At 42.0% G+C, this 24,647-nt stretch overlaps 1 protein-coding gene across 1 annotated transcript in view; it reads left to right on the forward strand.

Annotated features, from left to right (window-relative positions):
• The window catches only part of PRKAR2B (protein kinase cAMP-dependent type II regulatory subunit beta), a 129,543-nt gene that overhangs the window by 55,389 nt on the left and 49,507 nt on the right, over positions 1-24,647 (forward strand). The window contains exons 3-4 of the mRNA XM_030216469.1: positions 8,345-8,397; positions 22,381-22,464. Of these exons, the coding sequence (XP_030072329.1) occupies positions 8,345-8,397; positions 22,381-22,464 (137 nt within the window). The remainder of the gene's footprint in view (positions 1-8,344; positions 8,398-22,380; positions 22,465-24,647) is intronic.

The raw sequence follows: 24,647 nt of genomic DNA on the forward strand, positions 1-24,647 counted from the left end.
CTTGTTCTTACATATAAGGCCCTCCGTGAAAATATGCCAAGTTATATCATCGCTTCTTATTCCATATACACTCATACATTGTTTACAGTCACTCAGTGATTCTCACCTTGTTGTACCGCCCCCGAGTTGAATGAAATGGGAATCAACTTGAAAGACCACGTTGTTTTATCTTGCTCCATCACTCTGGAATTCCCTACTGAGATCTTTACAATTAATTAATTCATATCGAGAATTCAGGTCAGAGTTGAAAACATTTTTGTTTTTATCTGCTCTTAAATTTTCTTAATGGTTTGTTGTTGGCATTTGTTCTTAGCTAACGGCACACCAGAGACCAGAATATTTGAGAGTTAGGGACAGAGTTTATCTTCCCTGAGGGTTATAGATAATGATTTTTCCTTTTAGAGTTAGAGTGTCTCTCTGACATGGATTCGAGATTGTCCCCTTTGTTGTTACTATGTTAGTTCCTTGAATAATTTTAACGATAATTTTAAGCTCTTTTTTTCCAGCAGACTTTTTCTCGATAATGACATTTGGTTCTTTTCACTTTATTTTGTGTGTTTTTGATTTATTTTGCCTTGTGTGATGATGATTCATTTTTATTTTGTTTTATGAATTTCTTGCTTTTATTATGTGTTGTACTGTGGGTGTTATTTGAATGCTGCCTAGAATTGGAAATAGTGCCAGGTATAAGATTTTGAAATAAGTAAACAACTAAATAAAATAAATGGATAACTTATCTGTTTGAGGATTGGTCTCATATTTGTGCAGTCTCCCTGAATGGATAAACTTCTCTGGATAGCTGCTAAATATTGCTGCCATCCAGCCAAATGTTTGGCCCTGTCAACAGTACTTCCCTGGCTCCTCCTTTTACTAAACAGATGCATTTTAGTATTACTTGGTACTGATGGTTAGGGATTATCTTACTTTTTATTTATTTATATTTGTTAGCCGCTATAATTTGCATTTGCAACAATGGCGGGATAATAAAAATTAAGAGAGATAGATTCTAAAGCGATTATTTAGCCTAAATTGCCTGTTTTGTCGACACCATCAATTTGGCATTGGAAACTAAATTCTCTCCATCTTCTTCTTTCAGCATCTCCAGATTGTTTTACAGACACACTGTTGTATCTCTTAACCTGATAACACCATGCAATTCTATCTTAATAAAAAAAAATATGTATACATATATATAAAAAAAACCTTATGTATTAAATCATTCCAGTCATTCCACATTGTGTACCTCCACCCTGTCTAATATCATAAGACTTCCTTTTTAGATTACTTTGGATCTTCACGCTTTCTGTGAAGCCAAATTGTCTAGTTTAATTGAATCCAATTTTATTTATAATTTATACATCTATAAATTATAAAATACTCTTCCTTTCCAAAGGACTGCAGAGTGTTTCTTAGGTCACTGAAGCAAACTACAGTCACCTGAGGCCATTTCACTTTTTTTTAAAGTGGTACCATCAACACTATAACATCATAAACCTTAATATTTGTCAGATTTCTACCCTCTTTGGGGGTATCCCTTTCTAAGTTTGTTTCTTGCATATGATTTACCTTTATATTTTAAGAGGTGCTAAGCATTGCACAGTTAGAAGTTAATTAGTAAAGCACCTGCTGATAGCAGTTAAAAACATGATTTATTTAGCTGCCTGTCTCTTCTTGCCTACTGTGAACTTCCTAATGTGTTACCACAGTTTGCTTTTTCATGTAGAGTGGGTATAAAGGTGAAATGCCAGCCTCTAATCACCCTGGGATTTTCATGCTGAAAATTTAATGTGTGTATGGGTGGCAGGGTTAATGATATGATTCTGAAATCTATAGTAAAGAAATTTTGTAAAGATGTTCACACCTCATATTTTACCTCAATGACACCTAATTTTCATGGTTTCCCTTGATGTTTCTGTTTCTGCTGAAAATATTGCGGATATTTCATGGATTAAAGTAAAAGTGCCTGAATCGTGAAACTTGACCACTGCAATTCAGGATTTTGCATTCATAGCTTGTTGGTAGCAGGGACTTATGGTCATTGCTCAAGGGCAGCACCTAGTGGCTGGATTTAGGGCTCATGATTGCAAGGATCTAGAAAGAGTCGTGTATAGGCCCCAGCCCAGGACCTTTGATGCATTGACCAGACTAGGTACATTGTTGAGAGGAGAGAGGATATAAATGAGAAGAAAAATATCCTCCAAACCCCCAGGGAGCTGTGAATGAAAGATTTTGGCAGCAGGATCCTTGCCCTGGAGTAGTAGTTGAGGCCTACCCAAAGCTACAACACTCTTGCTATTGTTGGCTTTATAGAAGCATCAAAACTCTGGCTTTGCTGCTGAAGCTGGTTCATAGATGAGAGCTAGTGCTATATGTGTATCTGCTGAGGAAAACACTCTTAATTCAGGGTGTTTAATGAACTTGCCAATTTTAGAGTGAGAGATTCTCTCTGACATTGTGAGAGAGTGGTGAATAAAATCAAATTGGACTTGTTATTAATGAGGGATAAAAATGTAATCCCCACATACTGAAATCTGGTGGCTTAGTTTAAATCCAGAAGGAAACATTCAGTTCTGACTGCTATTGAAATCTGTGAGGCTTGTGGCCTATGGGGAGAAGAGGAGTTGGGAAGGGGAAGAGAGATGCTGGGCTATGCGGGGGAGGAGGTGGGAAGAGGAAGGGAGATGCTGGGTAGAGAATGACACGGGGACCCACGGTAACTGTGGGGATGGGGACGGGGACAGAGCCCGCGGGGACGGGGTGGGGACAGGGACAGATCCCATGGAGATGGGGACAGAGCCAATGAGGATGGGGACAAACTTTGTCCCCGTGTCACTTTTTATTTTGAAGCCTGTTAATGAACTGGACTGTTATTTATGTTTGATCGATTCAGATGACAATATTTTATTTTTGAAAAACAAGCAAACATGCTGGTCACAGCTAGCAAACTGTAATCCTGCTACCAGCACATCTTCTAAGAAGACATCTTCTATTGCAGGAGGGACTGTGGAAGACAGGAGAGCTAGACTGTAGTGGTTATTTTCAAGTACAAGTACTGGTCAGCTTATAGTATGGAAATGATATTACAATAAAATAAAGTTTATCTATTAGAAAATAATTTGAGAAATGTATTACTCTTGATTGTAATTTTAAGTTACACGGAGAAATGGAAATCTATATACAGAAAAGAGTGGAGATGACCAGTAAATCAATGATGTATAGCTGACTTTTATTGGGTGTATCAACATGGGCCATGTTTTGGCATTATGGCATCAGGAGTCTACACTTATAACAGAGTGGTAATCACCACAACATCATAAAAACTTTGCAGATCCAAAGAACCACACTAAAACTGCGCCAATATGTAATACAAAATGTTAAATGATATCAAAACACCGTATGTTTCTTGAGAGAATCGTATATAGAAACTCAGCCGCTTTTCCAGTGGGGCTTTCTCTCTGAAAACAGGTTGCTTCAGAAGGGACAAAAATCAAGTGGCGAACATAACAATTGTCGAACCAGAAAAACATATATCTTTTGAGAGTGAAGGGGGGGGCAGACTCAAGAAAAATGTCAGGAAGTATTTTTTCACGGAGAGAGTGGTAGATACTTGGAATGCCCTCCCACGGGAGGTGGTGGAGATGAAAACAGTAGCGGAATTCAAGCATGCGTGGGATAAACATAAAGGAATCCTGTGTAGAAGGAATGGATCCTCAGAAGCTTAGCTGAGATTAGGAGGCGGGGCTGGTGTTTGGGTGGTGGGGCTAGTTCTGGGCAAGACTTCTACGGTCTGTGTCCTGAAAATGGGGCTAGTTCTGGGCAAGACTTCTACCGTCTGTGTCCTGAAAATGGCAGATACAAATCAAGGTAAGGTATACACAAGAAGTAGCACATATGAGTTTATCTTGTTGGGCAGACTAGATGGACCGTGCAGGTCTTTTTCTGCCGTCATCTACTATGTTGCTATGTTTTGAAAATGGCCAGCTCCTAGACGTTTTGTGTTCAGTGCATTTTTCTTTTTTGACCATTATCAGAAAAAAATGTTCAAGGGAAAACACACAAAAAAAGCAATTGGGAGGTATGGGGGCCAGCACTCTAGGTATACTGGCCACACAGTGGGCAGTGGGGCACCCTAGGGGGCAGTGCAGTGGACTTTATATAAGGGTCCCAGGTACACATCTCACCATTACCTCCTTATACTGTATGGTGAGCCCTCCAAAACGTACCAAAAACCTACTGTTCCCAACTGTACACCACTACAATAGCCCTTATGGATGCAGGTGTCACCTACATGTGGGCAGAGTAGGTTTTTGGTGGGTTTTGGAGGACTCACACTTTCCACCACAAGTGTAACAGTTAGAGTGGGATATGGGCCTGGGTTTCATTTTCTACATTGCACTACACTGACCACTAAGCTACTCCAGGGACCTGCTTGCTGCTCTTAATATGCCTGGCTATACAATCTGAAGGTGTCATAGAGGTAGAGGCTGGTATGTATTGTTTCTTTCACATCTTTGGGGGAGTAAGGAGGATCATGCCTTACTCCCTCCAGTGGCCATCTGATCATTTAGGGCACCTTTTTGTGACTTAGTTGTGATTGAAACAGAAGGACATTACGAGACTGGGAGACTGGGCGGCTAAATGGCAGATGACGTTTAATGTGAACAAGTGCAAGGTGATGCATGTGGGGAAAAAAAAAACCCAAATTATAGCAACATCGTGCAAGGTTCCACGTTAGGAGTTACGGACCAAGAAAGGGATCTGGGTGCCATCGTTGATAATACACTGAAACCTTCTGTTCAGTGTGCTGCTGCGGCTAGGAAAGCGAATAGAATGTTGGGTATTATTAGGAAAGGTATGGAGAACAGATGTGAGGATGTTATAATGCCGTTGTATCGCTCCATGGTGCGACCGCACCTTGAGTATTGTGTTCAATTCTGGTCGCCACATCTCAAGAAAGATATAGTAGAACTGGAAAAGGTGCAGTGAAGGGCGACAAAAATGATAGCGGGGATGGGACGACTTTCCTATGAAGAAAGACTAAGGAGGCTAGGGCTTTTCAGCTTGGAGAAGAGACGGCTGAGGGGAGACATGATAGAGGTATATAAAATAATGAGTGGAGTGGAACAGGTGGATGTGAAGCGTCTGTTCACGCTTTCCAAAAATACTAGGACTAGGGGGCATGCGATGAAACTACAGTGTAGTAAACTTAAAACAAATAGGACCTTTGGTCTTTTCCCAGTATGGCATTACTTATGTACTTATGAAACGAGTCTAGACCAAAATGTCTTTTAGCAGTTTTGTTTTGTTCCATTATGGTAGAAAAACGTTCCTGTTTTGGGAATGCCCAAATCCTGTTCCCCCCCCCCCCCCCCCACCAACTCGCCCCCGACATGCCCCGTTGTGATTCAGATGAACTACGTACAAACAGCATAGAAAAACATCTTAAAAATGGGTTTTGAAAATAGCAATTTGGACATTTTGGCAAAAAAAAGTCCATCTGCTGGTTTGTGCCACTTTTTGTATGTTTTTCTGCCTCAAAAATGAGCACCCCTAGGTGAACCTGAGCCATCCCAACCTGGATGTCTCAATTCCAATGTACAGAAGCTTTCTAAAATTCAGCTCCACACATGTGGTACCAGCGAATATATACTTAATTTGAAATGTCTATGAAATTATATTCTGTCCATCCTGCTGAATATTGGTTCAGCATATTTTCCTGCTATACTTACCATTTCTCCTGTCCCCCCTCCCCCCTTGATTATACAGAGGTTTTCCTGTGGGACGTTTTTGGTTTTCTTTCTTAGTTTTGGAAGTGGGTTCTCTTTGTGTTCTGCTCTCATTCTAGGTGCTCTAAAACAATTCTACTTGTCTGTCAGTACTGGAGGATACTCAGATTAATAGTGGAGGTTTATGGAGGCACCCGGCTAGTATTGGCATTGTGGCTGGAGCACGTCCCTTTTAGAATTAAATGTAGTTTATACAGCAGTCTGTGTACATTATTATTATTTATTTAGATTTTGCTCAGTTACATTCAGGTACATTGGATATTTCTTTGTCCCAGGAGGGCTCACAATCTAAGTTTGTACCTGAGGCAATGGAGGGTTAAGTGACTTGTCCAAGATCACAAGGAGCAGCAGTGGGATTTGAACCGGCCACCTCTGGATTGCAAGACCAGTGCTCTAACCACTAGGCCACTCCTCCACTCACTGGGGGAGTAATTTTATAACACTATACCTATATATAGGTTTCCAGAAGGTACTTCACGTGGCACCTATTCTATACGAGAAAGTAGGCTCCTACTTTTCTTTCTGCAATACTAGCCTAACTGGGTATATAAGTACCTAGAATTTAGGCATGAGCAGTTATGCCAGCCATAGAACTGGCATAACTGCTCATACCTAAATGCCAGAGATGCACATGTAGGACAATGGCTGAGCACTCCGAGTCGGGTGCCATTTATAGAATAGCACATAGCACTGGGATCCACGCCCAACTTTTAGGTTCAAGGATTTAAATGAACTGAAACCTGGTGTAAATCCTTTTGCCTAAAGGTTGGGCACGGATTCCCCCGAATTCTATAATATTGCGTGCATCTTTAGTGAACGCCCCAATCCCCCATGCCCCTTCCATGGCCACTCCCCCATTCAGGTGTGCGCTAAAAGGATTTTGCACGCTTCTTTATAGAATAGCGCCTTGCAGGACGTGCGTGTAAATCCAAATTGTTGCCAATTAACGCCAATGATTGTTAGCACTGAATTATTGGCACTAATTAGCTCATTACTCAAATTGCAATTTTGAGCAATATTAATAGAATTTAGGGGATAACATAATCACTATGTAACATAGGTTATTTATGGAATAGCACTTAGGCAGAATTTTGGCATTTGAGCGCTTATGCACACAAATATGAACATATTAGGGCTGTTCATTTAATGTGTCTTAATGCGATTAATCGCGTTAACATTTTTGACTCATACTGGTACTTTTAACTCACTTAATCGCATCGTGCTGCTCTCTCCTACTGCTGCCCGCTCCCTCCCCGGTGCTCCTGCAGCTTGTTCTCTTCTATACACCACCATACACTGGCAGCCTTTTCTCTCCCGCCGCCCTGCTTTCTGGCATCTCATCCCGCCCGCCACCCTCCGAATTTGCCTTGTACACACAGCAGCATTAAGCACATGCTGCTCCACTTCTCTCTGTAACTGGAGCCCTCCCTTTCTAGCGTCCCACCTTCTATGATGAAACTTCCTGTTTCTTGCTGCAGGAGTCGAACGCTAGAGAGGAGATGGTGCCCAAAGGGTGGGAGGAGAGACCGGAGGAGTTGGTGCCCATGGAGGGGAGGGGAGGAGAGACAGAAGGAGAGAGGAGATGTGCCCATGGGTGAAGGGGAAGGGATAGAAACAAGACAGATATAAAGAGGAAGAAAAAGCAGAAAGTTGAATGTGAAAGATGTTATAGGGGAAGAAATGAAGAAGAGAGGAGGAGAGAGGAGGCCCTGAAAATAGAGTTCAGAGCACAGACAGAGGAACAGAACCAGAGACAGGGAATAAGATGATTAGAAAAATAAAATCACTGGACAACAAAGGTAAGAAAAATGATTTTATTTTCAGTTTAGTAAGTGAAGTACAATATGTCAGTTTTGAGAATTGACATCTGGAGTCCATATTTTGCACTATATAGGTGAAAATGCGAGGGGGACACTTTATGCGCTCAATCACACGATTAAAATTTTTAATCGCAGCTAGTCATGTGGTTTAAATGTTTTAATTGGTGAACAGCCCTAGAACATATATGCCATTATTCTAAACACTTATGCATGCAATCAGCACATAAATGTTAGTACTCACCTTATAGTTAGTACTCACCTTATAGTTAGTACTCACCTTATAGTTAGTACTCACCTTATAAAACCGCACTCACTGTCCAACGATGCATCACTACAGCCACTCTGAATTCCCTTCCCCTACCTCACCTTCTCATCTCCCGCAAACTTACCTCAATCATACCTGTTTCCCGCGGTTTCCCTCCAATGTATCGCCCCACTTAGTTTCCCGTTCTTTCCTTCCAATGCCTCAATGATCTTTTCCATTATTATATTCCTTGTTACAAAACTTGTCTCATAACACTTCATAATGTAATCCATAACTGAGCTGTAACAAAATGTACTTCCAGTCTTCATAACGTACTGTAAGCCACACTGAACCCGCAAAAAGGTGGGAAAATGTGGGGTACAAATGCAATAAATAATAATAATAATAATAATAGAATTAACCTCTTGTTTCTTATTAAAGTGTCATATGCTTTCCATGCGTTTCCTCACACTCATGTGTGTTCCTTGCTTTAGTGTGTGCAGAAGCGTACAACCCTGATGAAGAAGAGGATGAAACAGAATCAAGGGTAAGTTCGTACATAGTCTTCATAGTATCTGTCTGTTGTTACATGTAAATCCTTTGAAGAATATCAAGTTTACGTAAGATTCTGGTGTCTCTGTATTTGAAGCGATATGTTCATGAACATGACATTCATCGACAGCAGTCATCAGTTGAATTAAGCAACAGCGACCAAAATGATAAAGGGGATGGAACTGCTCCCATATGAGGAAAGGCTAAAGAGGTTAAGGTTCTTCAGCTTGGAAAAGAGATGGCTGAGGGGGGATATGATTGAGGTCTATAAAAACCTGAGTGGTGTAGAGTGGGTGGAGGTGAATCGATTTCTCACTCATTCAAAAAGTATGAAGACCAGGGGATACTCAATGAAATTGCATCAAAATACTTTTAAAACAAATAGGAGGAAATATTTTTTCACTCAAAGAATAGTTAAGCTCTGGAACTCGTTGCCAGATGATATGGTAATGGTGGTTAGCGTATCTGGGTTTAAAAAAGGTTTGAATAAGTTCCTGGAGGAAATGTCCATAGTCTGTTATTGAGATGGACATGGGGGAAGCCACTGTGCTTGCCCTAGATTGGTCTAATCAAATTAACAATTGCCCAGCAACATACATTCTTCCATTTTCATATTCATTCGGGAGCATTCGGGTCTCTCGACAAATGAAACGCTGCCATAGTACTCATTGAGCTACTGAGGTCCTTTAATTACTTTAGTGCAGGCAGTGAACTGAAGGTTAAGTGAATTTCTAAAGTGGACTGAAGCTTAAAATGTTAATGATATAAGGAAAATGTCCAAATATGAAAATGGAAGAATGTATGGCGCTGGGCAATTGTTAATTTGATTAGACATAGCTATATGGCCTCCGCCTTTTTGAAATGAAGTCAAAAGCAGTTTGCGCCCTAGATTGGTGGCATGGAACGTTTCTGCCAGGTACTTGTGGCCTGGATTAGCCATTACGGGAAGCAGGATACTGGGCTAGATGGACCATTGCTCTGATCCAGTATGGCTACTCTTATGTTCTTACCCAAACCAGTCTCCTGCTGCAGCATATAATTTATTTATTTATTTATTTATTACATTTGTACCCCGCGCTTTCCCACACAATGCAGGCTCAATGCGGCTTACATAGTAATTTGCTATACAAAGTTATAGAATAGAAATTTCAAAAACAGTAGTGAAACAATGTAAAGTTGGGCTTGGTAGTGTATGATAAGTTGAGCTTGATAATATATGACTAGGAAAAGAGAGGTTAGACAAGATAGGATAGTATGATTTGGGAGAAAAGGGGTAAGGAGGGATAAAAGTAAGGCGAGATGGAGACGAGAAGGATGGGAGGTCGGTATCTAAGTCAGAACAGAATTGGGAGTGGAGGTTGGTAAGATTATGTTGGGGCGTTAGGGTAGGCTTGCTTAAAGTAATGAGCTTTCAGCATTTTTCTAATGATGTTTAGTAGACCCTCTGCAATTCAAACGTTGATAGATTTGGGAAATAGCCTCATTCTGAACCACAGGCCCCAGAAGCCACTCAAAGGGCCCCTTGCCTATACGTGAATCTGCTGTTTTTATGTTTTTATATTTATCTGTATATTCAGTGACATGTGGAGGCAGGTTTTTAAAAAGACATTTATATGGCCAAATAAATGTTTATGGCCAGACGTCGGCACCTGGACCAAGATTATGTAAGGTGGACAAAGAAGTATCCCCATTATCTCACCCCGTACATTAACTAGGCCACAGGTAGCCCTGGGATAGTGCTAGAGTACGCTGTTATGATGTGTGTGAGTACTGGAGCCTAGTGTCATGTCCATTAACACAACAATGTAAGGGCTGGACAGGCGTGTGTGTCTCCTGCAGGGCTTTTTTTGAGGGGGAACTTGGGGGTACTGAGTACCAGCACCTTTTCCATTGTCTGCTAAAATTGACCCATGGACCCCAAGTTTTAGTGGGTGCAGTGCACTTCAGGCAGGCAGACCCAGGCCCATCCCCCCTTCCTATTACACTTGAGGTGGTAAATGTGAGCCCTCCAAAACCCATCAGAAACCCACTGTACCCACATCTTGGTGCCCCCCTTCACCCATAAGGGCTATGGTAGTGGTGTACAGTTGTGGGTAGTGGGTTTTGGGGGGAGGGGGTTGGGGGGCTCAGCACACAAAGTAAGGGAGCTGTGTACCTGGGAGCAATTTCTGAAGTCCACTGCAGTGCCCCCCTAGGGTGCCCGGTTGGTGTCCTGCAAGTGGCAGCGTTGGCCTCCCTGCGTGGCAAGGTTGAAGGCGTGTCTTTAGCTGCTCATCCGGATGTGGCATGGTTTCTTAGAGGGGTGCTTTGGCTCCGTCCTCCCATGCCTGCACCTTGTCCAGCTTGGAACCTGCTGGTTGATGGACACAACCCATCTGTAATGGCTGCATCTGCTATGACTAAAGGAAATAAAATTATCACGGTAACATAGTAACATAGTAGATAACAGCAGAAAAAGACCTGCACGGTCCATCCAGTCTGCCCATACTGCTTATCCCAGAAATAGGGGATTTTCCCAAGTCCAATTTAATAATGGTCTATGGACTTTTCCTTCAGGAAGCCGTCCAAACCTTTTTTAAACTCTACTAAGCTAATCGCCTTTACCACATTTTCTGGCAATGAATTCCAAAGTTTAATTACATGTTGAGTGAAGAAACATTTTCTCCAATTCGTTTTAAATTTACTACTTTGTAGCTTCATGGCATGCCCCTTAGTCCTAGTATTTTTGGAAAGCATAAACAGACGCTTCACGTCTACACATTCAACTCATTATTTTATAGACCTCTATCATATCTCCCCTCAGCCACCTTTTCTCCAAGCTGAAGAACCCTAGCCGCTTTAGCCTTTCCTCATAGGGAAGTCGTCCCATCCCCTTTATCATTTTCGTCGCCCTTCTTTTGCACCTTTTCTAATTCCACTATATCTTTTTTGAGATGCGGCGACCAGAATTGAACTCAATATTCGAGGTGCTCAGCTTAGAGGGTACAGTACTGCTTACTTAACCTAAGCACCCTGCTATAAATTAACCCCAAAGAGTGTTAGTGACAGAAAAAGGATTTCAGCCCTAGCTTCTCTGGTTCTCAGCCCATTGCTATTATTATTATTATTATTATTTATTACATTTGTACCCTGCGCTTTCCCACACATGGCAGGCTCAATGTGGCTTACATAGTAACAATATAAAGAATTACAAAGTCGTAAAAAGAATATACAATTTGTAGTAAACGCAATATTAATGGGGTTAACGGATAAGTAAATTGAACATAGGAAGAATTGGGTGCAGAAGGAAATGAGCGTTAGGAGGTAGGCATAGGAAGATGGAGAGGAATGGATATGGGGTAGCAATAAAGACTCTTTTTCCACTGTGCACATTTCCAGTTGGTTTATTACACTGCTACTGTGTTGATTGTTGTCCATTTGTTGTAGCTGCAAAACAGATATTCAGTCCCTTATTTTCCCACTGAACAAGCAGACAGATGGATACATTGTCTTATGAGCTCTGGTGCCAAGGCACGCTTGGTACGCTGATGAAATCTAGCATGCTGTTATGCTGGTAGCAAACTGACACTTCAGTTATTTTGTAGCTTAGTGCAGTTTTTAATCCTACTTTGTCTTCTGTTGATAGGACTCTGGCCTAAATCTAAGTGCTCCATTAATTTGCTGGCATGCAGTGGGGCAACTTAAGGGCTTTCATATCCTCACAAGATTCGAGTCTCTTTAAAGTGTCCGTGTTAGAGCACCTGTTTGAAGGCTGGTGTCAAAAGAACTGAGCTGTGTACCAGGTGTGCGTTCTCGTATACCAGAAAAGTATTTGGGCTCATGTCTTCGATGGACTTTTTAGCTATAGGAACACACAAATTGAGAAACACCGGCATTAATCAGCAGGCACTCAACTTGTGCTGTGAGAGAGCTACATTGTACATCACACGCCAAGAAATAAAACGAGAGTTGGCAAGAATATACGAGCTGTACCATAGGTGCAACTTGTAAGTCTTTTATTTTAAAAACTAACCAATCAATATTCAGTGGGACACAGGGCCACCAAGGGGGAGCAGGAGGGCAAAATTCCCTGGGCCCAGGCCTCCAAGGGGGGCCCAGCACCGGGGTCTCTTTCTTTCTCTCTCTCTCCTGATCCTGACGGCACCCAGGTGATCACGTCCCGACAGGAGCAGGAGAGAGAAAACTCCAGCGCCAGACCCCCTTGGAGGCTGGGAAGGACCCGGAGGAGCAGACTCAGCAGGCTGGCAGGGGTCCCCCCAGGCCCTGCCAGCAGAAGAGATCTTCCTCCAGTGCTCCTCTTCTTCACTCTGCCGCATTGCCTGCCAAACAGCTGCTTTTCCCCTCAGGCTGCGCATGCTTGGTTTTAAAACCGAGCATGCGCAATATTAAAGAAAAAGCAGCCTCAGGAGCGGGCAATGCGGCAGATTGAAGAAGAGCAGTGCTGGAGGAAAACTGCGGGCGGGGCCTTGGGATCCGTGCCAGCCAAGGTATTTACAGTTGCAGGGGGCGGCAGTGATCCTGGGGGGGGGGGGCGGTGGCAGAGGTGACAATGATCGTGGGGGGCAGCGGCCCTGCCCTGGGCCCGGCTCAGTCTCTCGGCGGCCCTTGTGGGATTTAACTGGGCTCCTACCCAGTTAAATCCTACTGAGTGGTTCTGCTGCTGATATTCAGTGGCACTAAATTGGATAGTACCTGCTGCAACACCATCCAGTGTACTCTGGGGGTGGAGTCAGGGTAGTCCACGAAGTAATCCAGGTACCACAGTGCCCTGGATAACTATCTGAGCAAGTAGAACTGCATAAAAAGCTGAGCTAGCTCTCCGAATACTGGCTCTGAACATCAGCAGTACCTAGATAACTTCCAAGAGCTGCCAAAAATCCAGGTATTCAGAGTGGGTACCCAGGTAAGTGCTGGCATTGAAAATCTGGGTCTAATTTAGACACCGATGGTCAGTGTTTAAAAAAAAAATTGATGAGTATCTCCAGCTGATTATAAGGTCCTAAAATACATGAATTATAGTTCCTGTATCAGATTCCTATATTGTGTGTGCAGGATTATATTCAAGACTCCTATACTTCAGGGGTCTAAAGGGAGGAAACCTTGCAAAGGTGCGGCTCGGAGTCCAAGGCCGGGCACCATGTTCATCTCACTGCAGTGCTTTCTGATGGCTCAATGGATTCTGAAGACAGCCACTTAAAATCTCCCTTGCTGTGATGCTAGGTTGACTGGTAGAGTTTGGAGGTAAAATGTCCTGGTTGCCATAAATGAAAGCCCTGATAGATTAAATTTGCCCTCCGTCTCCATCATAAAATTATACATGTCAGAAAGGAGGTTGAAGAACATCCCAACTGAGTTAAAAAAAAAAAAAAACCCGGTCAGCATGGATGTCCAGGCCCCATAGATGCACATATTCAAGTATTTGAAAAGATGGTGTTACAAGACATTTGACATTTAGAAGAATGCAGCGTACCTTGGAGAGAGAATTTATCATGGGAAGAACAAAATGCTGTACAATCTTCAAAAACTGAAACCAGTATAATTATACATCAAGCTGATAAGGGATTTTGAAAATAGCGAGTTGGACATTTTGGCAACAAAAACATCCTCTTGTTGACCTATAAGTGCATTCACTCTGCAGCCCCTCACTACCTCTCCACCCTCATCTCTCCCTACACTCCTTCCCTAGAACTCCGTTCACTAGGCAAATCTCTCCTAGTTGCACCCTTCTCCTCCATCGCTAACTCCAGACTCCGCTTCTTCTTTTTTTTTAATTTCTTTATTTATAATTTTTTTGTTTACATCCAATAATATAAACTTGAAATATCAGCAATAAAAATAAAGGTAATCAAATTACTATAGCCTAAAGCAGGTTAAATTATACAGGAAAAAAGAGTTTACATTTGTCCCCAATAGGTGGATCAAGACACTAGGAAATTTAAATCTATATAATAAATCAAAAATTGAAACGGGAGGGGCTACGGATGTCTACAGCCGACGTTACAGCACTGTAGTTAGGGAGGCAAAACACTTGGCGACTTAACATTTTCATTAGATGAGATAAATTCTAACAATTTCAAAGGGGAAAAAAATATATAATTATTCATTTCAAAAGTTACAAAGCATTTACAGGGAAACTTTAACAAGAAAGTAGCACCCAGTTTAACAACTCTAGATCTATAAGAGAGAAATTCTTTCCTCCTTTTTTGTGTACTTCTTGCCATATCAGGAAAAATTTGTACTTTTTGTCCCAAAAACATTTCATTTAAATGGCGAAAGTAGAGTCTTAAAATATTGTTTCTATCAAGTTCAAGAGCAAATGATACAATCAGGGTGGTTCTCTCTGTTACAAGCTCCAGAGAGTTTTCAAGAAACTCAGTCAAGTTTAAACTTGGGGTTTACCTGTGGTTATTCATTCAATTGTTTCACTATCCCTGAAATATATTGGGTCCTCGTTATAGGGGGATATCCCTCCATAGGAATCCCCAATATTTCACTGAAATACTTCTTGAGCATATCCACTGCTGAAATTAAGGGTGACTTGGGAAAATTCAGAAACCGCAGGTTATTTCTCCTCCCATTATTCTCCAGATATTCTATTTTTCTCTCTTGGGTTTCTTTATTTTTAATCAAAGTAGTTGTTAAATTCTTTAATTGTTTAACTTTGTTTTCAATCACCTCAATTTGCCCTCTGTGTTCTTGAACATCTTTAGTCAATGTTTGATAGGATTGTTTTAAGCCCTTAATTTCGCCAGTAAGAGAAACATTCATCTGCAGTAATGTCTTGTTCACCCCCTGGATTGCTTCCCAGACTCCGCTCCTTCTATCTCGCCGCACCTTATGCCTGGAATAGGCTTCCTGAGCCATTACATCTAGCGCCATCCCTGGCTGCCTTCAAATCCAGGCTAAAGGCCTACCTGTTTGATGTTGCTTTCGACTCCTGACTTGTAACTTTTATCTTATCCTTGTGTCCTTCTGTCTGTCCTTCCCTTATCCTTAATGATCCTGTCTGTTTGTCCTGATTTAGATTGTAAGCTCTTTTGAGCAGGGACTGTCTTCTTCATGTTCAATTGTAAAGCGCTGCGTACGACTGGTAGCGCTATAGAAGTGATTTATAGTAGTAGTTATTGGACGTTTTTCTGTTTTGAAAATGAGCCCCATTTTATAGTATATGTTTGAAATTCACAGTTATTTACCAAATATCTACATTGACAGCTAGCTCTTTAAAAACATTGGGCCCCTTTTACCAAGCTGCACTAAAAAGTGGCCTGTGCTATTTTTAACATGTGGGTTTTCCATGCACTGAGGCTGTAAAATGGCTGCAATTTCTTTTTTTCCCCATTAATGGTCATGGAGTAATTTCCCAACTGTTGCGTGGCCAATAGCAATGGGAGCCCTTACCGCCACCTATTTTATAGGCAATAGAGGTTCCCACGCTAATCCTGCACTATTTGGTCAGCATGCTAACCAATCCATGCAGGGCATGCCTACTCTCCGCCCCCAAACACGCCTCCCATACAAAAATAAAATATATTTTAATGCCCATGTGCTAACCAATCAGTGCAGGGCATGCCTACTCTCCGCCCCCAAACACGCCTCCCATACTTAAAAATAAAATCTATTTTAATGCCCATGTGCTAACCAATCAGTGCAGGGCATGCCTACTCTCCTCCCCCCAAACACGCCTCCCATACTTTAAAATAATATCTATTTTTTAGTGCACGGGAAGCACGTGCCAATTCTAAAACTGCCACAGGATGCCTGAGCACTTTGCGCGGTAGTGCCTTTTTAACCCTCAGTAAACACCACAGCTTGGTAGAAGTCCTCTAAGTGCACACAAGAACATTTTACACATAAAAGTACCCACTTCAAAAATTTCACAGAGGTGCATTCATAGAAGTAACCTCTACTGATGCATAATACATACTTTCACATGATCTATGCAAAGGTGTTCCAAGGGGGCAGGAAAGAGGTGCATTAAGATAGGAGTGGCACTTACTGTAGCCATAATTTAACATTGAATAACCAAAAAGCTCAGGCTCTGTTTTTTACTTTCTGGAAATTATATAACTACTAGTAAAAAAAGGCCCGTTTATGTCAGAAATGAAATGGGTGCTAGCAAGGTTTTCCTCAGAGTGTATGTTTGAGAGAGAGTGTGTGTGAGAAGAGTGTGTCAGAGACAGTGTGTGTGATAGACGGAGAGTGAGTGAGTGTGTGAGTGTGAGTGTGTGTGTGCGTGCGCCCCCTCCCCTCTCCCTTTATGGTCTCAGACCCCCCTTCCACCCCCACCTTTCTGGTCTTAGGACCCTCCTCACCCCCTCCCTCCAGCCACCCCTGTCCAGCGACCCTCCTCTCCCCCTGCCTCCCTGCAGCCACCCATGTCCACCGACCCTCCTCTCCCCCTGTCCCCCCTGCAGCCACCCATGTCCAGCGACCCTCCTCTCCCCTGCCCCCCTTGCAGCCACCCATGTCCTGCGACCCTCCTCTCCCCCTGCCCCCCTTGCAACCTTGCAACCACCCATGTCCAGCGGTGACCCTCCTCTCACCCTTCCCCCCTGCAGCCACCCATGTCCAGCAACCCTGCTCTCCCCTTGCACCCCTCCAGCCACCCATGTCCAGCGACCCTGCTCTCTCACTTGCCCCTCCTTCATCCACCCAGGTTGTGTAATGAAATCTTCAGGGCAGGCAGGAAAGATCCACGGTCCTGCCTGCCCACTGCTGGCGCTGATGCTCCCCCGCTTCCGGATCGCTGTTCAAAATGGCCACTGAGACTTCCAATGGCGGACTCGCGAGACTTCTGCTGAAGTCTCTTTAAATCTTTCGAGTTAAAGATGAGTATAAACAGTTAAAAATAGTATTAGCAAAATACAAGCATATATTGAATAGTTTCATATAATAACAGGAAGGAGGTGGTCATGGAACCAATGAAGATTTAAGTATATAAGACACTGAGTATTGAGCACAGTGCATTACCGCTGAGGTTCATCGACCAACTGTACGCCGGTGCTGATAACTACCTGGAATTTGGAGAACTTTACAAAGTGTTTATGGTTTTCCTTGAAAGTCATATTGTTATATAATACACATATGGAGCTAGATTCTATATATGGCACCAAAGAAATCAGCGCTCCCCCCCCCCCCCATATGCATTGGCATCGGGAGCTGGGTTTGACATTGGATGATGATGTTTGGTCACGTATGGAACATGCGTTATTAAAGACGTCTGTTTCAGTTCCTTTTAAAGAAAATGCAGTAAAAGTTTTATATAGGTGGTATTTGACTCCTGTTCATTTGCATCATATGTTTAAGGCAGTTTCGCCTTTATGCTGGAGGGGTTGTGGCCAGAGGGGTACCATGGGTCATCTCTGGTGGACCTGTACTAAGGTACGAGCATTTTGGAAGGCAGTCCAATATAGACTCCAGAAATGGCTTTCAAAATCTATTAAGTGGTCCCCAGAATTTTTCTTATTTCCAGGTACTCCTCCAGGTCTAACCACATCTCAGGGTGTTTTGGTTCGTCCTTCCTTGATTTCATGGTTGAATAAGCTGTGGTATATTTGTGAAATGGAGAGGTTGTGGGCTACCAGATATCACACTTTGATACATTGGGAGGATATTTGGGTGCCTTTTATAACTCACTGTTCGTTTTGAGTTTTTAGAAAATTGAATGGGATGAGAGGGAGGGGGGGGGGGGGTGGGGTGGGGTTTGGGGGGGGGGGAAGGGTTAGGGAGTGTTTTAGTAAAATTAAATTACAAAGTATAGAAGTTGCTTTTAACCCTAGAACGCATGACGTTAAAAATATACATATTAACGTCATGGGGGCCTTTTAGGCCCCCATGCACATAATGTAGAAAAACACACTTAAATAACTTTCACAAGTTTATTTCAAAATTGCTCAATAAAATATGAATAGTGGACAACATTTTAATTATAATTTTTCACAGAAAACACCAAAAAATCTTTTTTTTTCCAAATTTCACGCAAAGACATGAAAACACACAAAAATGCATAGAAATCTATAGCAAACTAGCTGCAGCTACATTTTTATTCTAACTTTCTTTTCTATTATATTAGTCTTCCAAACAATTCTGACATGTTATTTTTTCAGAAGAGTGTTGTTTGCAAACTGTTTCCTTACAAGTGGAACAATATCGCTCAGTTTTCCTCTCTATGTTTCTTGGACACATGAAACAACGCTTTCGTTTTCTTTCTCCTGGCTCTGGAGTAATCTGAAACTGTACGCCACACCGTTTCATTGCTTCTTTAGTTTTCTTTGGCAAGCATTTCAAGTCGCTTCGCTCTATCATGTGAGGTATTACAAGTTCATGACAAAGGTCCTTCAAGAATAAGCGTCTCCTGTCCTTCCTCTGTGCATGAAATTCAGGATGAGTTTCTGTATAAATAATGAATGAATTTAGGGCTGCTACATCAAGCATATTTGAAAATAGTACTACAGGCCATCGTTTTGTTTGCCTCTTACACGAATATTCTCCCACCATCTCATCCATTTTATCTACACCTCCTTTTGTTGCATTGTAATGCAGGATGATTTCTGGTTTCAATTTTTGGTTATTGCTGTCAACACTGCAATCGTGATGCATGGTACTGAGTAAAATTACAGATTTCTCCTTCTTTGCCTTGTAAGATACCAAAGTCGCTTTGTTATTGAATCCAAAGACACTCTCATAAAGTGCTCGCTGACGATTGTGTTTGAGTGCTGCTGGAATTTCTCGTCTGTTTTGCTTTATAGTACCAACAAGTGTAATAGCTTTTGCAAGCAGAAAATTGCCTAGTTCAACATTGGTGAAATAATTGTCCATGGTGATGTTTCTACCTGAATTGAATATTGGAACAGCAAGAGTTTTGACTATTTCAGACCCCAGATCCTTCTGTACTGGTGCACCAACCTCTTTGCCACAGTAGATTACGCCATTTATGCCATAATAATTTGCAGAATCACACATCCAGAAGATTTTTATACCGTACTTGGCTGGCTTGCTGGGCATGTATTGTATGAATTTGCAGCGTCCTCTGAACGGTACAAGTTGCTCATCTACAGTAACATTAGTACTAGGATTGTAAAGTTTTGTGCAATTTTTGATAAATATGTTCCAGATATAACTGATAGGGGCTAATTTGTCTGTTTCAAACCTCGCTGCACGAGTTCGCTTATCATCAAAGCGAATGATCCTTCTAATTTCCTCATATCTGCCCACTGACATTGTCGCCTTATAGTGTGGATCAGAAAGTGGGTCCAGAAATAATTCTCGTATTGGGACATCATACGATTTTTGACTCCCTGCCAGCAGGAAAAGTCCAATATATGCATAAAGTTACTCTTTTGAGATATTTTTCCAGGACTTATTTTTTGCTGAAGCGATACGTCTTCCTTCTAGGTTTGAACATAATAGGACCTCTTCTGCAATATTGTCAGAAAAATAAGTACAGAATACATCTTTAGGGGTAAAGTAACTGGGACTTCCCACAGCTCCTTGAGCCTGTCTCACAATATTGTGTATTGGAGTACGTCCGACTAATGTAGGATTACTGTCCCAAAAAACATTCATTTTGGATGTTCTACTTATCACTTCTTGAGGATCCACTAGATTCACTTCTTCATCATCAGAAGAATCACTGGATAAGGATGTTTGATTAGCTGGTGGCAGATATTCTTCATCAGACAAAGATAGTTCACTTTCATCATCGCTTTGAAACATAATCGCTTCAATCTCTTGGTCAGTCAGACACTTGGAGGAAGACTGTGCCATTGCTGACTAGATGTTAGAAAATGAAACAGATTTCCTCTCAACAGCTTATCTTATCACAGGTCCTTCAGCAATTAGCTCACAGTGTATACTGTCCTCAGTGTTCAGAGGACCTGAGGTGATGTCATGGCCTTATCACTCCCTCCAAAAATCACATGACATCCTCACATGTTATTATCCACACCCTGGCCCCTCCACCAGCATTACTGAGTACAAATAAAGTAACTTGAGACATAAACACTTCTGAGAACATGATAAAAACAGCGGGGGCCTAAAAGGCCCCCAATTCGTACAGATGTAGTTTTCACCAAACAAGCATTGTTACACCATAATGCCTATGAAAAAAAATTATATGAACAACTGGATATTATCAACAATGACATACTTGAGTAATACCTTGAGTTTCAAAATTCTAACTAAAGTAATTTTGCAGATAATAGCAAAAATGTAAGCATGGGGGCCTAAAAGGCCCCCAATATGCGTTCTAGGGTTAAGGTGTACTTGGATACTTATCAGAGATTTTTAATGATGTTCGGTAATGTGAGTGCATGAGGATGTATTTCTTTGGACATCTGTCTTTCTGTTATCTCTGAATATTTAATAAATAGTTCTTTAAATTTCAGAAAATATGTCTAAGCGTATTCTATAAAGTACACCTAAATTTAGGTGTACTTTATAGAATAAGCCTAAATTTCCATGCAGTTTATAGAATACGCCAAGCATCCATCCGCAAGACTAAATTTAATCGCGGACAGTTATGCCAAGTAAAACTTGGTGTAAATGCCGACTCCTAAATTACACACAGACCGACTGTATTCTATAACAACGTGCATAGATTTTAGAAACGCCCGCGACCCACCCATTCCATGACCATGGCCACACCCCCTTTTCACGTTACAGAATATGCTTAGACAGCTGTGGGTGTAAATTATAATTAGTGTTAATAATTGCTTGTTAAGTGGCAATTTTCGGTGCTGATTGGCTTGTTAAATAATTGTTGCGTACTCAAATCCAGAATATGACTGGATTTGCACACACAACTTAGGTTGCGCTATATAGAATCCTGGGGATGATCTCCTCAACTTATGTGGAAAACTTAACGTCTGCTTTGGAGCTTGTGTGGGAGCTTTCAGAAAGGCTATTTGATAAAAGCACTTAAACACTCATGTTGCTTTTATAAAGTAGATGCAATATATCCCTCTATGCACAGGCAGCAGAATGTGGAGAGCCACAGGGACCATAATCCTTTCAGTATTTTGCCCCACACACCATGAGCAACTGTGAGACTTCTTAGCCTAAGGCGCTCTCTTACAAAGTTACTCTCAGTAGGTATAAAATCTGCCATAATTTTTTTTTATTTCCTATATGCTGCCTGAAAGCTATCAAAGCAGTGTACATTCAGGTACAGTAGGTAATTTTCTGTCCCTGGAGGGCTCAAAATCTGTTTGTACCTGAGACAACAGAGGGGTTAAGGGGGTCTTTTACTAAAGGTTAGCTCGAGTTATCTGCAGCAGGGCCCATAGGAATAAAATGGGCCCTGCTGCACATAACTCGAGCTAATCTTTAGTAAAAAAAAATCCCCTAAGTGACTTGCCCAAGATCACAAGGAGGTGAAGTGAGATTTGAACCGGGATCCCCCTGGTTCTCAGCCCACTGCTCTAACCATTAGGTTCCTCTACTGCTTTCGTAAATAAAACATTTTGTAAAAGGTTTATGCTTCTTGACTTTAAGATGCTTCTGAAATATGATTATTATGTTGAATGCAGTACTTAAGCTTTTGAGTTCAGCTAGGTTCAGAGCTACCCAGTTTCAGGGGAAAGACATTTTGGCCAATTCTGATTTCAAACTTACAACCTAAGGCAGAGTGGGATTTGCAGTTCCTCAACCTGCCCACTGAAATCAGTGCTGCAGGTTGCATAATGCATATTGATTGGGTTGTCAGAAATCCAGAACTGACCTAAAATATCCCTGCTGGAACTGAGCAACTTGGCAGCCCTGTAGCCGGTTATTTCTTCCGATGCAATTGCACGACTAAGGGGATCTTTTACTAAACAAAATAGTGCATGTTATCTACCACAGGGCCCCTTTTTTTCCTATAGGCTCTGCTACAGATAATATGTGCTAATCTTTACTAAAAGACTCCTAAGGAAAGGAAAGAAAACTCTGCATTAATTTAAAGAAATATTAAACCTAAAGTTTCCTTGATCTCTTCTAGATTATCTATCCAAAAACAGATGATCAGAGAAACAGGTTGCAAGAGGCTTGTAAAGATATTCTTCTCTTCAAGAACCTTGATCCGGTAAGAGAGCTCTTACTAATGATCAGCTGAACCTCGTGACAAAAATATTAGTTTGTGCATTCTGTTTAACTAATTAATTCTACAACATACTATTTAACTAATTAATTCTACAACATACTACCTGACATTAGGGGCTAGATTCAGTAAATGGCATCTAAAGATAGACAAAGATACAGAAGAACAAAAAGCCTCGCAGAAAAAAATACCACAAAAGAGACAGCAAATGTGACTCAATGAAACGATGATGCTGTATGTGGTCTAGAAGATTTATTGGTCAACACAACGATTCGAGGTTTTTTGTTCTTCTGTATCTTTGACGGTCATGTCGAGTCATTGTGTTGACCATAAAATCGTTGTTGTTGACCAATAAATCTTCTAGACAACATACAGCATCATCGTTTTATTGAGTCACCTTCGCTGTCACCTAAAGATAGACACCAGGATATACAGCACTAAGCGTGAACTCTATAGCAGCAGTTCCGCACAGAACTGACGTTATGTAATACTAGCTTAAATTCACTTTCTTGCACCTACCTACTGGCATCTAGATGCGTAAATGCAAGTATTCTATAAACCGTGCCTAAATGCTGGGCATGCCCCTGACCCTCTCATGCCCCTCCTATGGCCACACCCCTTGGGAGATGTGCACTATAGAAATTAGGCACACTGGTTATAAAATAGGGATGTAGATCAGTTACGTGCTTAACTCCTAATTAGTGTCAATTAGCACTTAAGACCAATTATCATCAATCAAGAGCCAGTTGGAGTCAATTAGTTTACATACACAAATGGCCCTGTTCTACAATTGCGCTTCTATTGCGTGCCTATCATTGGCTACCATGTGTGGAATCAGGGGATAGGTAGCTATTTCTTTTCTGTCCATTTACCCCGTCGTTGTATAATCATAGCACCAAAATGTAAGCATCATTTCCACACACTGATTATAGAATGCTACCATTTATATGTGTGAATGTAACATTTATGCGCTGACCCTCCAGCACCGCATTGCTCTTTAAAAATGGCTGCCGAGACTTCTAGGGGTGGCCTCGTGAGACTTTTGCTGAAGTTTTGCGAGGCCACCCTTGTAAGTCTCAGAGGCCATTTTAAAGAAGATGAGGCTGCAGGATGGTCAGCGCCGGCAGTGGGCAGGAAAGACTGGGGATCTTTCCTGCCCCGAAGAATCCACTAGACCACCAGGAATGCTGCCTTCAGTTATATGCTGGGAGTAGGACCCTTTGGCTCGGGGGAGCGGGAAGGAGGTCTGTAATAGGTAGGTGAGGTGAGGTGGGGTTGGGAGGGTATTGTAAATAAAAAAAAAGTTACATTTTTAAAAATGCCGCTGGCTTGTGCATAGGGATGTACACAGAGGAAGTATAATAAGGGAATAACTTTTCATAGGTAGAGTAGTAATCAGTGTGTCATTTGGAGGGGATGGTTATAGGAACACCTAACCCTGTTATTGGTGCAGAGATTTCTTTTTCTCCTGGTAAAGGGCTTCTAACCAGACATCATGTTATGGGAATCAGGTGCTCAACGTTCAGTGTTTCTATCTATTTATTGACTTATTTATGCCATTTTATCCCACATTAAACATGAATTAGATTGGAACCTGGGAGCATTAAAAAAAATTTTTTTCCCAGAGAGAGTAATGCATTCCCCCCCCCCCAAAGCTCTTTCCCCAGGTATAGCCAGCTCTGCAATTTGGGGGGGGGGGCGGCGTAGAGGTGGACTGGGGGGGACCCAGAGGTGGACCGGGGAGAGAGCCTGTTGTTAAATATTTACCAGCACACAACTGGATGGCTGCACAAAGCCGGATATTCAAGGCCAGTGCCCAGACATGACCCAGCGTTGAGGAGTCCTTTTACCAAGCTGCGGGAAAAAGGGCCCTGCATTTGCAGTGGGGGCCATTTTTCCTACATGCCAGGTCCCTTTTTACCATAGGAGGTAAAAAGCCCCAGACAAACATTGCCATGTGCTAAGAGAACTCGGAGGGTCTTTTACTAAAGATTAGCTCAAGTCATCTGCAGCAGGGCCAATAAGAATGAAATGGGATCTGCTGCAGATAACTCGAGCTAACCTTACTGTGTAGCCGTGCGGCAGGGAGCCCTTACCACCACCCACTGAGGTGCCGATAAGGGCTCCTGCAGTAACCTAGTGGTAACCGAGCAACGCACAGCAATACC

Source organism: Microcaecilia unicolor, chromosome 10 (genome assembly GCF_901765095.1).
Source record: "Microcaecilia unicolor chromosome 10, aMicUni1.1, whole genome shotgun sequence".
Lineage (NCBI taxonomy): Eukaryota > Metazoa > Chordata > Amphibia > Gymnophiona > Siphonopidae > Microcaecilia > Microcaecilia unicolor.